The sequence below is a fragment of the Mirounga leonina genome, unplaced genomic scaffold (genome assembly GCF_011800145.1).
Source record: "Mirounga leonina isolate KUSES-001 unplaced genomic scaffold, KU_Mleo_1.0 Mir_174, whole genome shotgun sequence".
Classification (NCBI taxonomy): Eukaryota; Metazoa; Chordata; class Mammalia; order Carnivora; family Phocidae; genus Mirounga; species Mirounga leonina.
The window spans coordinates 74,883,487-74,898,880 of NW_023270451.1; the positions used below are offsets into that span (position 1 = coordinate 74,883,487).

The window sequence follows — 15,394 nt, forward strand, 5'->3', positions numbered from 1 at the left end:
TGATCAGTTGGGCATGCTTGTAGCTTATATTAATAGTTCCTTTATTAGCTATCCTGAGTGCTCTTAAAATATTCCCAAGTTTGTACACCTACTATGCTGTATCTGAGAGTCATCCCAGGACAGCAGAAATAGCATGGTATTTGAGTCAGTAATAACGTGGGTGTTCTCATTAGGTGATCGTGAGCATTTATAATCCTGCAGAAATCTAGCATATTAAATAGGAGGGCAACATCTACATTCCAGAGGGATAATGAGAATTAAATGAATCAGTAACAGTTACATATCTAACACAGTATGTGGTGCAAAATAGGCCTTTGTAAAAGTTAGTCCCTTTCTTTGTTGCTCCTTGTTAATCTATTCAGTAAATTGCACTTGAGGGCGTGAGGGCTGAAGTGTAGCTTGTAATTATCACATTGTTATGCCGGTTGTTACAGGGGCCAATGCAGGTCTTTTGTTCCACATTTCATCCAAACCTGTAATTTAAAAGTTCTGCTTTATCATGTGCTTGCTATAAATTTAGGAATAACAGTCTATCCTTAATTATTACAACTAATTCTTCAACTTCACCAAGTGACATATTTTGCTTCCTATAAAATTCAGACATAGATTTGGATACATAATACCAACTAAATACTGGATCATTCTCTTCCCATACTGCGCCTTGCTATCAAGTCAGTTGCGGGTTACGTCAAGTAATCTTTGATGCATAATTGGTAACGCCAGAGTCATTTTAATGACAGATTTATAAAAAAATTTCACACTGACTTGCTCAAAAATTAATTTTTCAGTTTTAAATTCCTAGAGCAATATGAATAGTTAATGTTAATTACTCCTTTCCACTTCTGGCCACGGCTGAGTGCTCGTCTCAATTTCAGCTTCTATGTGCCTGCGATACCAGGGAATGGTATCTAAAATAAAATAAAATAAATAAAAAATAATAAAATAAATATAAAATAAAAGGCATTTGGAGGTGGTTTTTCCTAAACTAAAATTTCTCCAAAAGGTCTGAGTGACCACACCATTTTGGTTTTGCTCCTTTTAAGTGTGTGTTCATGGCGATGCCCAATCATCTACATTTTTCCTTTGGAGGAAGGGGAATTCAGGTTGGCAAGTTTTAAGATGCACCATCTCCAGGAGGCCCCATCGACACCGCAGCCTACTGGAAGGATGCCCTCGGAGCTGTGCAGGGGTAACGTGCAAAACCATACACGTCAGAATGTAATCAGAGGTTACATTCAGGTGTGAGAGAATTATTTCTTTTAAAATGAGTCTTTCTAAAATATATGCATTAGCAAAACCGGCAAGGGTCTGAAAAGTACTGCGTTGTTTTAAATCCACCATGGCGGGTGGAGAAAAAAAAAGGTGGTCCAACACAATGAAGTCCGTTCTCTTACGTCTGCTGTGACCTCTAGGATGAGTTACTTTAAGGCTTAGGTAATTCATTCAATAGAATTGAATGGCTCGAGAAATGCTAATTCACCAGGAAGAGAGTCATTTCTTTCTCACTGACAGGATTAAACTGACTCAGGGGTGCCTGGGTGGCTCAGTCGTTAAGCATCTGCCTTCGGCTCAGGTCATGATCCCAGGGTTCTGGGATCGAGCCCCACATTGGGCTCCCTGCTTGGCAGGAAGCTTGCTTCTCCCTCTCTCGCTCCCCCTGCTTGTGTTCCTCTCTCGCTGTGTCTCTGTCAAATAAATAAATAAAATCTTTAAAAAAATAAATAAATAAACTGGTTCAGACATTTACACAGCTAGTGAGTCTCAAACATGCTCGTCGTTGTCACTGGCCACATGCCAAATCCCCAAGCTGCACTTTTTTTTTTTTTTTTTTTGTAGGCTATTGTGCCAGTTTGTTTCTTCCTGCTCTTTCTCCTCCCTGATCCCGTCATACACCTGCCTTTCCTCCTTGCTTTCACTCCCTCTCTGGGCATGCAAAGAGCAAGCCACTATGTTAAGCCCCGGGACTACAAAGATAAAGGACATGAAACCGCCTTAGAGTTCATCAAGATTTAGGAGGAAAGAAAGACACAATGTTTGAAGAACATGCAACATAGAGTTCTCAGTTGCTTTCATGTTAAGGTCCTATGGCTAGTGAGCAGGAAAGGAGGTGCAGGGTCCATGGGCTAGAACTTTCAGCCTTGGGCTTTTGTCAACCTCAAGTCTAGGTTACTTGGGGTTTTTGGTTTTCTGTTTTGTTTTATTCTTGAGAAAAGCTGCCACTTCTCTGTGAGAGTAGTCTACTTTTCTCTAAATGGAAAAAATAGGTTGCATGTCAATTCTAACACACTCCGGGAGGGTTCTCATACGCACAGCTGTAGCTGTATCATCTCATTGACTATTGAGCCTGTTAAGATATTGTGAGAATGGGTATTCCTGTGGAGTGACGAATAGGTTCTTTCTGGCTCCAGGTGTTGGAGAACAGGCTGGGAGAGGAGAAAACAATTTCCCAGAAAACAGGTAGATTGTTCTAGAGGGAAATAAACAGGATCCATCAACTTACCTACTAGGTGCCAGACACCCTGTTGGGTGGGAAGAGAGAAAGATGGGCAAAACAGGGAAGATCCTGCTCTCCAGAGGAAGTTCTAGGCATTATTCATAAAAGAAAATACGATAATGACTTAGGGGTATGGAGAGTCAATAAAGAATGAATCAGCTCCACTAGCTTATCAGTCTTCATCGAATCCTTGTAACTCTTCTATAGCCTGAAACATGCTGGTGGGTTACCGAGCAAGCCTCAGTTTATGTCACAGAGAGATTATCTAGATCACGGCAAAAGCTGCTAGGAAAGTCCCGAGGAAAATAAAAGCTAGTGGAAGGAAGAGATTAAGAAATAATTATTTCAAACTGGCTTCAAACAACCCCAAAGGAATACCTAATTTACTTAAAAAACACATGGGTACACTCAGGAAGCTCAGAAAGAGGCAAATACAAAATGAATGAGTCCGGGCGCCTGGGTGGCTCAGTCATTAAGCGTCTGCCTTCAGCTCAGGTCATGATCCCAGGGTCCTGGGATCGAGCCCCGCGTCGGGCTCCCTGCTCCGCGGGAAGCCTGCTTCTCCCTCTCCCACTCCCCCTGCTTGTGTTCCTTCTCTCGCTGTGTCTCTCTCTGTCAAATAAATAAATAAAATATTAAAAAAAAAAAAAATGAATGAGACACCTGCTGAGGAGCAGGAGTGGCCGGAGGAGACACTCTAAGCCCCAGTTTGGGGATTAGATGAAGGCATCCCATATATGATATCTGAACTGTTTCTTGAAAGACGAGTAAAGTTAACCATTTCTTTACACGTGGAGAAGAGAATGACGAGGCACCAGACGTGTCATGGGGACACTGTGTCCTGTTCAGTCTCTGAACCGTGAGGCAGGAGCGGTGGGAGATGAAACTGAGTTGTGGATTAAGTTGCTAAGGGGCCTGGGCTTTGTTTTATAGGAAATGAGAGTCACTGAAATGTTTTAATCAGGGGAGCCAGACTGACATTTTGATGTATCAGTCTGGCTATAAACTAAGAAGCTAGACAGCCAGGCAGGCCCTAGACCTTTCAAAGGAGGTGGGGCCTTGGGGGAAGTGGAGCCCTCGTGAAGGGATTAGTGCCCTTATAAAAGGGACCCTAAAGAGCCCCCTCATCGCTTCTGCCACATGAAGACAGAGTGAGTGGACACAGTGAGAGACGGCACTCCGTGAACCAGGAAGTGGAACCTTACCAGCTCCCCTATCTGCTAGTGCCTTGATCGTGGGCTTCCCAGCCCCCAGAACTGTAAGGAATAAATTCCTGTTTTTAAACCATCTAGTCTCTGGTATTCAGTGACAGCAGCCTGAGTAGAGTAAGACAGCTGCCCGCCCCCCACACTTCCACGAGTATTATTACTGGGAAAAGGGACTTTCCACAGATTTGTTGTTTCCTTGTTTTAATTCCATCTGTTGAGGTTGGCTTGACAAGAATATCTTGAGCGTGGATTTTGACACGTGTGATTATCTGCTGCCTACCCTTCTGCCCTCTCCCTAGCCTATTCTAAGCATTAGGAGCCTAACATTTTATCCAAACATCCTGATTCTTTATTTATCCCCAAGTTGTACATCACAGAATATCATTGAGGTTGTTTGCTCAAGTATTTAGAAAGTTTGGGGACTCAAACATTTGAAGTTATTGACTTTTGTCTCCTTCTCCCACCTTGGTTGACTTGTCCCTGACTTAGGAGGGGTGGCCCTGGGGTGACGGTGCATAGATCCAGCCATGGGATAGTGGTGAACTCAGCGTGAGCCTGCCCACAGATTAGACACCCCCTTCCTCTTGCCATCTACTGATAAAGCCCCTGGGAAGTCAAATGCAACTCATGCCACCCCTCAACCCTGGGATTTCACATTGAACAGTGTGAGAAGCCAGGGTTCAGACCCCCCAACTGTCAGGACTGACAAGGTAGAATCACTCTAGGGGTCAGAACACCTGCTTAACCCTGAACATACAACCTAAGTTCCTGGAAATGAAGTCCTGAGAGGGAGCCTTCAGAAGAGATCGTATGAAAGTAGGAAATATCGAGAGATATCAGAAGTGTCTATAAGACTCAGGGAGAAAGATGCTAATGAGTCAGGGACATCCAAGAAAAACACTTAAGAGCGGAGGTTAAGTTATGTAAGGGAGGGTGGCTATTTCTCGAGTCCTCAGGTTTTCAAACACAGAGGAGGGGACTGTACTGGTGTAAACTTTATCTCCCAGGTATTACATCTTCTCCACAGGAGGAAACTCAAAGTTGATCTTGTGGTCCCTGATTCCAGTTCCTGTTCCCCCAACAAGAGCACTGCCAACCTCTAAAACTTTCAAAACACCCACTATCATCTCCACCTTAAGTGAGGGAAAAATAGAGACAATTATTGTGAAATAAGTGTTTAAAACAAATTATTGTTTAAAAGGTACATAGAAGCAGTTCCAAATGTTTTCATCTCAATGTACTCCTGCAAAGTGTTGGAAAATTTCTGCATACGAGAAAAATACGGTTTTTTAAAAAGCTATAGGTATTTTTCTTGCCAGAAGGTGGCAAGAGAGTCTAGTTATTTACTTAAGAGAAGCCCAAGCAAGTTTAAATAAAAGTTTGAAGTCTAGGCTTCAAATAAGGAGTGCTTTCTATCTCCCAAAGATAAGCAAAATAAATCAGTCATTAAAAGGCAAAAAACAGGATTGAACAACAACAGCAGTGAAGTACTTCTAGTCAGCCCTCGCTAATCAGAGTGTGGTCTTTGAGTTGCAGTAACAGTCACCTGGGAGCTTGTTAGAAAAGCAGAATCTCACCGAACATAATTTAAAAAACAAAAACAAAAAACACTTGCCGAATCTATAGGGTACCAATGGCAGGCTCTAATTCATGATTGCAAGAGGCATCCAACCTGGGAAGGCACCTTTATTGAATGACACCATCCAACAGCACATTTAATAAGCTCAAAGACAAAAAACTGATTGAATGAGCTTAACTTGACTCTTTACCCTTGAGTTGTATGAAAACATGGATGTTAAAAAAAAAAAAAGAAAAAAGCAGAATCTCAGGGCCAACTTCTTGGGGTTCACTTGCCCTGTTTTCACTGCCATCCTTAGTCCTCCTTTGACCCTTTAGTCTCAATGAAGGTCGGGCAGGGGAGGGGGCAAAATTATGGAGGAAACAAGATTCAAGGGAGCCAAGGAGGGAGAAACTTTCACAGTTCATCCTCGGACTCTCCATCACCCAGAATCTCCCCTCTTCTGCAATGTTAAGGGCATAGACAGCGACAGCACAGGAAAAGGGGGGCCCTAACAGAGGAATTAGATCATCTATGACCACGACCCTTCCCTACTCACTACAACTGGGAATCAAGCTGTGCCTTCCTAAGGAGATCGGTTTGAATGATTGCAATTACACATAGGTATTCGGATGTCTTTAAAGTTTCTCAACATTTCATACCATGCTTAGAAGCAATGTTCTTTATTAGGCTTAGTAAAGAATTCTATTTTATAAAGAAAGTATATAGAAATGTAAAATTATGCAATATTCATCTTGATTTGGTTAGCCATACTTCTGAGAATCCTAGATATTCTAGAAGTAATCTCATAAGCCAAAATGCACAAAATGAGAGCAAATCATTAAAGTCTTTTGTCTCTAATGACTGGGCATTTTTTATTTGAGTATCTCACAGTCACTTCCAGTACCTCAAACACATCTCAACTTCTTTTCCAAAATAATTCTTCCCTTTCCTGAATTCTCATCAGTAACGAAGCCACTGTCCAGATAATCTGCTGTAAAACCCTGATTGCTTATTATACAATTATTTGTTCACTTCTATAGCCCACGTACTAGAAAGCACAGGTTGAAAGGTGCAGCCCCAGGTATTATGGAGCCTGTAAGTTAGCAGAACCCCCATAGAGCACTTACCTTGCAACTCACAAAATACAGCTTTTGTGTAAATAGCTCCCAAGTGCTATGGGAGCACAGTGGACAGGGTGATTCATTTTGAGAAATCATTCCAAGCCTTAAAGGATGAACAGGAGTTTGCCACCGAGAGAGAAGGAAAGGGGCACTGCTCCCCCAGCTTTCTCTCTCTGCATAAATAAGTGGTGTCCATCTTCAATTCAGCCATTTCCATGACACCACCTTCTTACCACTACCACTGCTCTGAAATTCCAGAGCAGTCTCGGTTTGATCCACTCAATTTAGAACTCACATATAATTAATGTTGCTTGATTTATTTTTCCCATTTGCCCCTTTGGTGTCATTAACAGGATGTCCTTAGAAAATTTACTTAAGCTTTCTTATTTTCTATTTAGTGCAATAGGAAACAACATCAGATCATCTCTGAAGTCCCTGGCATTACTAATTTACGCAGAGATCCCAACAAAAATGGGCTCTATCTTTACTGGCCTGTCTGCTCCTGAAACCTACAAGTTTCTAAATGCCCTAGGAAAAAGGCTTATGATTTAATGAGTGCATCTTCTAGAATGACCCTCATGATAAAATATATTGGGAATTAGCATGTGATACTCAAGTGGTCAAAATCAATGGAGTCAATTACATCAGCTTTGCTCTGTTCCGTGGTCCCCAAATACACCTCCAACCCTCACTAGGCTCTAGGGAGACCAGACCTAGGGAGTGACTATGGTTCAGGGCACACTGAACATCACCCCCAAAAAGCCCCTCTAGTGACAGTCTCAGGATCGCCATCATTACAATATCGCCAACATCACTCACCAACTTAAAAAAGCAGGATGCTGAAAATAGATTTTCCACTCATGGCACATTTTTTTTTTCCCTGTTCTCTTCAACATTAAAGATTTTTAACACAGCAAGTTATCGAGAATTTTAAAGTAAAGAAAGAAATGGAGAGAAACTATTTTCTTTAAATCACAAGCTCTCCTAAGAGAAGCTTTACTGTAATTAATCCATTCTGGAAAAATGCCCCTTATGCTTGGTAGTAAGAACATCAGTCCTAATTATACGACTCCCTCCTTACGTGGCGTTAACTAGACAGTTTCAAATCTGTCATTGTTAAGTGTGAAACTTCAAGGAATCTCACCTCAAAATGTAAAATGTGCACTTAGTGGACAGAGAAAATATTTTATCATTTATTCTCACACGAAGGTAGAGAAAAATCAAAGCCAAAGAAGAGTACTGATAAGAAGCCTCAGGGTAGGAAGAGAAGGGTATGAGGAGACAAAGACCTAGATTCTAGAGCAAATTCTGTCCTTTAAAGAGCTCTGTCACTTCAGGTATGTCATCATACTTGAGTGTTGTTAGGCTGTTACTTTCTCCTCAAATGAGGTCGTGATTACTTATGCTACAAGATTTGGGTTTGGACCAAATGAAACCTTTAGAAGGTGATATTTTTGATAGCGTTGTTGGCATCTGCTGTTAATGATCATGGGAATGATGAGTCATTGTTCTCGCTTTGCTCTGAGGATAGGGATGAAAGTAGTCAGGTCTAACTTATAAGGGGAAGCCATAAAGAGAAGTCCATAAAGAGCTTCCTAACAGTAAGAGTTAAGAAACTCTGAAACATATTAACCAAGAGATTTGGGGATGACCTTTTTTGAAAATCTGTAAGGAAAATGTCAGCAGTTTTGGAGTGCCGCTGGTGTAGTCTTGCTTGGAAGCTGAGGGTTAAATCATAGGACCTCTAGGTTTTGCCTAACCCTGCAGTATATAAGGCTGTGCCCTACATCAATAACCCTGTCCCTGAGAAACTGGTTGTCTTTCAATACTTGGGGTTCTAGGTGGTGCCATTTTAACTGGTGTTGGGAACTGTTTGCAAGAAAGCACTGAGGCTTCCAAGTTAAACTCATGAAAAATGACTTACCTGGTTGCCTCCACTCTTGGGGTTCACAAACACAAGCAAGGGTTTCATGAGAGGAGAAGAGATAGGTTTTATCACAAAAGGACGACCTTTGTTTTCCTGCTGAAAGAAGAAAGCAACACTATTGAGACATTCATCCATGACTTGGACAGGCAGCCCAAAAGCGATGAAAGGGAAAACTATCAACACCCCACCACCGCTAACCCTTGATCCCGTCAAATAAAAAAGCTACATCTTGTTTCATGGGGCTTACTCTTTGAAAGATAGTCCATATAAAGTTTAGAAGAAAGGATCTCAAGCTATAATTTGCCTTGGAGAATAAGCCATGTTTTTTATTTTATTCTGTATGCTCTGAGCATTCTAGAAATGTGAGGTCTTCATCTTCATCATCTTTGGGATAATACTTCCATGGACGAGTGCAAATTCTCTGATCCTGAAGTAGCAGGAGGTTATACATATACACATTTTCCAGAGATAGAAAGGAATTCCAGCATGTGGTTTGAGTGTAGTGAAGGAGGGAAGAGGGATTGAAAATTTATCAGGAAAAGAAGCTTGGGCCAGATCAAATCACACAGAGGTAGCTACGGTCAGGAGGATGTAGCTGCTCACTGGGACGGAGTCCTGAAACACTTACTTCAGTCCCTCTTTTACTGGCTTTTCTTTTAAAGCTTGTCCTCTTCTTCTTCCGGTTTGAAGCCTTCAGTGAGTTCTGTAGGGAAAGAAGGAAACAGCTTAGCTCAGAGGCAGACAGTGCCCGAGATTCCCATGCAGACCCATGTAGGAGATGAGGGCAGCGCATGCTGTTCCCCCGCATGCTTCTCATGCTTTGACACTTCCAAGCCACTGTTCATGGGTAAGCCACAGACAGAAACCAGTCGAGTGCTTCAGAGTGAGCGACCGACTCCCCACCACACGGAGAGGCAGGGAGTTAGAACCCTGGAGGCTCTCATGGACTCACATAACAACACAAGTTATACCTGCCAACCCTCCCAGTAAAAATGGAAGAATCCCAAATTCTCTGAGGGGCTCCAGTGTCCCGCCCAACCAGGTCCGTCTCCCGCCCAACCAAGTTCAAGTTCATCTCCTGCAATGGAGATCACCTATGTGGAAATGTAAAAAAGGAGGCCATTTTTCATGTTTTTCTTTTCTTTCTTTCTTTCTTTCTCTTTCTTTCTTTCTTTCTTTCTTTCTTTTCTGTTTACTTTTTTTGGTAATGACCTTTCTACTAATAGTCATAAAGTAACTCGACCCCTGTGGAACATTATGATCCAACTATCCTATCAGCGCTGGTGGCTACGCTTTAAAATGCAGAGATAAGACTCACTTTAAGTTACTTATATTAGTAGAGGTCTTTCTCTAGAGACCTATTAGTTTAAAAAGCCTTCCTTCCCCCGGTAGCCTTGATTTGTTCTTCTCATAGATGTGCCTCCAACTTGTGGAACACAGTGACCCCAAATTTACTTTCCCTGTTTTTCTCTTTCTAGGAATTTTATGGACCACAACTTTGTGATTACTTCAACTAACCATTTACTGTTAATATATGATACAGATGCTTTGAGAAGAACCTCTCTTAGGGGACAGTCACAACTCACTGGTTTAATTAGTGGAGAGTCAATAATTAATTAGATTGCCATCTTCACAAAGGCAAGATGTTACTATCACATCATAGATGTTTAACAAAGTGTTGAAAGCCTGAAACACAGAATGCTTAACTTAAAAGTTTATATAAGCATATACACATGCATTGCTTCAGCAGATAAAGATTTTCAAACAGTTTCAAGAAACTTAGGTATCTATTCTTTTAGGTTGCTGGGTGTTTTTTTCTTACCTCATTCAAAATAAACCTTAGTCTCGAGTACATATATTAACACATTCAAATTAGCAAGATTGAAACTATTTAACTTTTGATTTTACTTTCATTTGGACCATAAACACGTATGTTGCTCTGTAGCCGGTGCTCATGAAGGATGAAGGAAACTTTCCTGAATCACCATTTGCCCCAAAGCCTTCTTCCCCCATCAGATTAAAAGAGTTTTCAGGTTCTGAGTCTCACCAGAAGAGAGAGATCCAGAAGCTCAGAAGCTCATGGCTGCTCTAGACCCCAGGTTATTTCTTACACTCACCATGGACTATACTTCTCCTACAAAATGATCTCCAAGTTTCTGAATTCCTCTTTAAATTGGTTTATTACCATGTTCCACTTCGGGGGAAACTTTTGCATTATTAAAGTATTTCTTACATGTGAACTACTTTGTTTAAAAGGGAAGAAAAGCTACCTGGAAACTGCAAACACTTAATCAGCCAAATGTCCCAAGAATAATGTTAGAAACTCTTAGGATGGCAATTAATGATACTGAGTGGTTCTTAACCCATCACTACACGTTGGCCTCACCCAGAGCTCTTTTAAAAATGCAAATACGTGGACCCCCGAAAATTCTTTGTTTGGAGTGAGGCCAAGGCAAAGGTACCTTTTAAAAGCTCCCCAGGCAATTCTAGTGTGCAGCCAGAGTTGAGAGCCTCTGAAGTCAAAGGGAAAAGTGAGGGGACGTACATACTGCACGAAAGCATCATTTCAATGGGATAAGGAGCATTAGCTATGGAATCGGACACATTGGGTGGTAATTCTGGGTCTTCTCGTTATGAGATCTGTGACCTTGGCCAAGTCAGTCAAGCTTTTGAAATAACAGTTTCTTAATTTTAAGATGAAGGTGATAATACCTACCTCACAGGATAGTTGTGAAGTTAAAAGGAGGAAAGGTATGTGAAGCAGTTAGCTTGGTCTCGGCCCATGATAAGCGCTTCCATAAACGTTAGTTGCTTCGTTCACAGCTGTATATCCCCAGCACCGAGCACCAATGCCTGGCCCATAGTATGCACTCAAATCATTGTTGAAATGAATCAATATTATAATTCACAACACTTACTGAGTCCTTCCTGATTTTGGAAAGGATCTTTCGGAAGTGAATGCTTGTCTCCTAACTTCTTTGTTTGTTTTAGTTCATTTATTGCCAAGAGCCACGCAGGGAGCCAAGTGCTTTCAGGAACACACGATAGGCCTCGGTTCCTGGCAAGACTCAATAACTAAGCTCTAAGAGATAAGTCTAATGGATCGGGCTAAGATCGTTCCCTAAACTTGCCTGATCACAGAAATCCCAGTTCTTTCAGGCAATTCTGCTGATCAAGCATGTTTGGGAAACAGAGTTAGAAAAGCACATCCAAAGAAGGCTTGATGTCTGAAAACAGAGCAGGCAAGAAACTCAACTCTAATAGGGAACAGACATACAAAATGGCCTTTTTCACACAGATGTAGCAAATACGAAGGCTTCTGAGCCTCATGGAGCCCAATGCCCTTGAGGTCTTCCTTATTTTACAGAACAAGAAGAGGGCTCAGATGAAGCACAGTGGTTGACTTACAGTCCCTGGATGCTTCTATGTGAGCTCGGAGTAAGCTTACAGCCCTATAGTCAAATAGCAAAAGATAAGCAGTATGGGATTTCACAGCACACCTCAAAATTCTCGAGGCTTCCTTCTGTTCATGTGTAAATATGTATCTTGGTCTCAACAGAGAACTCCTTTTAGAAGGTATCATTATCCAATGAGGAACAGATGGATGTGGAAGCATATTTGGGTTGTGTTTCAGCCATGACAAGACGAGTCAGCTAGTCTTGCTAATCTAAGATATTGCTCACCCCGCCTGGGTCAGTCTTGTTGTGAGAATTAAAAGAGCATGATTTTCAAGAACATAAAAATTATTCCAAGAAGTTATTTTGTAGACTTGCTGTGGTATTATTCAAGAAACCATTAATAATACTTGTGCTGTGTTCTACAACAGAGCATCCCTGTTATCAAGGGCAGCTAACTCAGTCATATAAAGGGTTTGCTTCTCAAGCTGAACACCATCCCAACAGTGAAATGTTGTACCCTCATGTGGATTTTTGCATTTTTCAGACTCTAACAACATTTGCCCCCTGTACATTTTGTGCCCACTGTTATGTTCAAATCCTAAGAATAGATAAAGGCCTTCTGTTTTTTTGGACCAGGTATTGGGGTAGTACTACTTTACTACAGAAATAATCCTACCAACAAAGTCTCTATCATAGTCAGGACCCCTTCCTGGGCCGTTAAAAAAAAATGCCTATGGGTAAATCACTCAACTGGGAATAAAACTTAACTACTTCTTAATATTCTTTAGGGCTTTTCCCAGGTTATGGGATCACAAAGGACTGGTTATAACAACAGCTCTAAAGAGAAGATATCTCACACTTCATCATCCCAAATGAAGCCTTCCCCCATTGTATACCGGAAAAAACTCTGACGGGTGGTAGGAGAGGCATGGACTTCGTCTACTAGTGAGTGTTCTCATGCTGCCCTGCTCTAGCTGCACCATTGGGACAAAAGTTGTTCTGAGGATAGGCAAGCAGAGAAATAAAGAAAACTACTTCCAAAAGATAAGGACAGAGTCTCTGCCATTTCTCAGGCACATTTGGTTAAATCATAGCAAGTATTGCCTAACCTTTAGAATTGACCAAAGGAAATGGCTGGAGCAATTTTGAGAGATATGTTTGATCCTAGCTATTATATATCCTGGGTCTCCAGCATTTTCACATTATCCAATTATAAGGAATAAGGACTAACATGGAGAGAGCCCACACGGGCTAGGAAGGAGTTGATTGCAGCATTTTTGTAAGTAGACCATTAGAACCAATATAAATCTCCACCAGTAGGGAATTGGCTAAATAAACATATTTATAGTATGGAATATATATATATACATATAGCAGTTTAAAAAGGAGTTAAATCTAGATGTATTAATACAGGCTTCTCCCCAATATTTTTTTAAGCTAGGAAAGCCAAGTTTTAAAGTATTACATTCAGAGTGATGTCATTTATTAAAAACACACACCTCTAGTCTCCTATAACTTGACCCCACAAAAATTCACGTATCATGGGTCTTTCTCCATCAGCTCCAAGCACTCGCACTACTATTTCAACATCTTTAACTTATTTATACAGTCAAAATATTATCCTCTAACATTTTCAGTCCAGAGGAGAAACACTGACATCTGTAACATTAAATATAACTTTGCCTTTAAATATATGAACAGATTTGTGCTTGATTCTTAAAATTTGGTTCTCTTTTAATTCTGGACTGTCATCTAAATTTCATCATCTTTTATTTTCTAGGTCTCTCCAAATAATTTGGTGATGAAACCCAGCAAATCATCCAGACCAGCCCTGGCTCCCCTTACCATCCAAGCTTTACACAGCTGGTCCCAGAGCAATGATCTACTCAGAACCAGCAAACTTTTAACAAATACGGAAAATATATGACTTAATTCCACCTCTTTACAACCTGCTTTTCCTGACCATTATACACTCAAGTAGGTTTCTTTCTCTTTAGAGTCATTTTTTAGACACAAGCATCACAAATAAAGCTGACTTTATTTGGTGATCCACCTTAACAGTTGTTCTCAGAATGTTCAATAAACTTGTGTTGTCCTTCTTCATCCGTCTTCCCAGTGAGTCCCCTCACATCCTTCAAGACCAAGCACAAACAGCATTTTCTGTTTAGCCTACAATGATCTCCATCACCAAAATTGCTCAGTTCTTCATGTTTCTACCTCATCCCTACATCTCGGGTCACACTCACCCCTCAATGCCTTAGAAGTGTTAGCCTCTCACAGACCATGGCTGGTCCAACCAACCTGTGAGGCATCCTCCTCTCACCACCCTGTGTATATCCATCCTAAAAGATGCATGCTGACGACCAAGGCAAACCTTCCAGATACTTGAAGACCACTCTTTTTTATTAAGGATTTATATGTGGCTGAATTCCTTTTCCAGAATCCACGAACTTCCTGCCCAGGGATTTAGTCTGTTGTATCAATTTTCTCCCATAAGGAGGATATTCTTTGTGGACATCAAATGAACATCTGTTTCATCTGTGGGCCTCCTGCTGCATCGAATGGCATCTGTGAATGGAGTTAAATGTCTACTTCATGCAGTTAAGAATATCTTCTTGTTTTTAAGCAGTGTCCTCGCATACAGAAATACACAGAAAAAAATATACATAAATTCTACAAGTAGGGAACACATTTTGTCTGCTGTTCTCCAGCTAATTTCCACATTCTTTTTTTAGCCTTTCTCCATGTCTCCAGTGAATTCTTGAATCTCACTGCTTCCACGCCATCACTAACAGCTTGCCACCCACACTCTACAAACTATAGTTTTGATGGTCATCAATGCTCTAGAGCCAAACACAAAGACTCTTCTCAATCCTTGTTATTTTGTAATGCATAGGGAATTTAACACTGATGACTTCCCTATTTTTCTTTCCATTTTTCATAATGAAACTCTGTGCTATGAGAGGCCTCTCCCTGTTCTGCAGGATTCTCTACCTCCTCTCACTTTCTGGTTGTGGATGCTCACCGCGTCTTCTTCAGTTCTTCAATTCAGTAAATGAATAGCTCTTAACTCTCTGCCATGGGATGAAGATCATGCTAGTGAGCACACAATCCCACTACAGTGTAAAATACAACAGTTACAGTGGCGTAGGTTGAGATGCCGCTTGAGAGCACACCCACCACCAGGCTGTGGCCCCTACTCTGCCTCTTTCCCAGGAGAATCCTTCTCTCCCCTTATTCTCTCAGTGTAATACAGATGGCTCGGGAACAATAACTTCTGTTACTGGTTTTCATCTGTTGATGTAGAACTTCATTGGGTACCCTGTACTCAACAAGGAAAATAACAAGAGCTAAACTTTGAGTTTTACAATGAGCTAGGTTCTTTTTTTTTATTAGTCTTATGTTAATCCCCATACATTCCATCATTAGTTTTACATGAAGTGTTCCATGATTCATTGTTTGTGCATAACACCCAGTGCTCCATGCAGAACGTGCCCTCTTTAATACCCGTCACCAGGCCAACCCATCCTCCCACCCCCCGCCCCTCTAGAACCCTGTTTGTTTTTCAGAGTCCATCGTCTCTCATGGTTCGTCTACCCCTCCGATTTCCCCCGTGTCATTCTTCCCCTCCCGCTACCTTCTTCTTCTTCTTCTTCTTCTTCTTCTTCTTCTTCTTCTTCTTCTT

General features: G+C 41.3%; 1 protein-coding gene across 1 annotated transcript in view; it reads right to left on the reverse strand.

The window, feature by feature from the left end:
* Positions 1 to 15,394, reverse strand: part of DGKI (diacylglycerol kinase iota) — a 428,452-nt gene that overhangs the window by 194,149 nt on the left and 218,909 nt on the right. Inside the window, exons 9-10 of the mRNA XM_035021183.1 lie at positions 8,940 to 9,014; positions 8,309 to 8,407 (exon numbers count right to left, since the gene is read on the reverse strand). Of these exons, the coding sequence (XP_034877074.1) occupies positions 8,309 to 8,407; positions 8,940 to 9,014 (174 nt within the window). The remainder of the gene's footprint in view (positions 1 to 8,308; positions 8,408 to 8,939; positions 9,015 to 15,394) is intronic.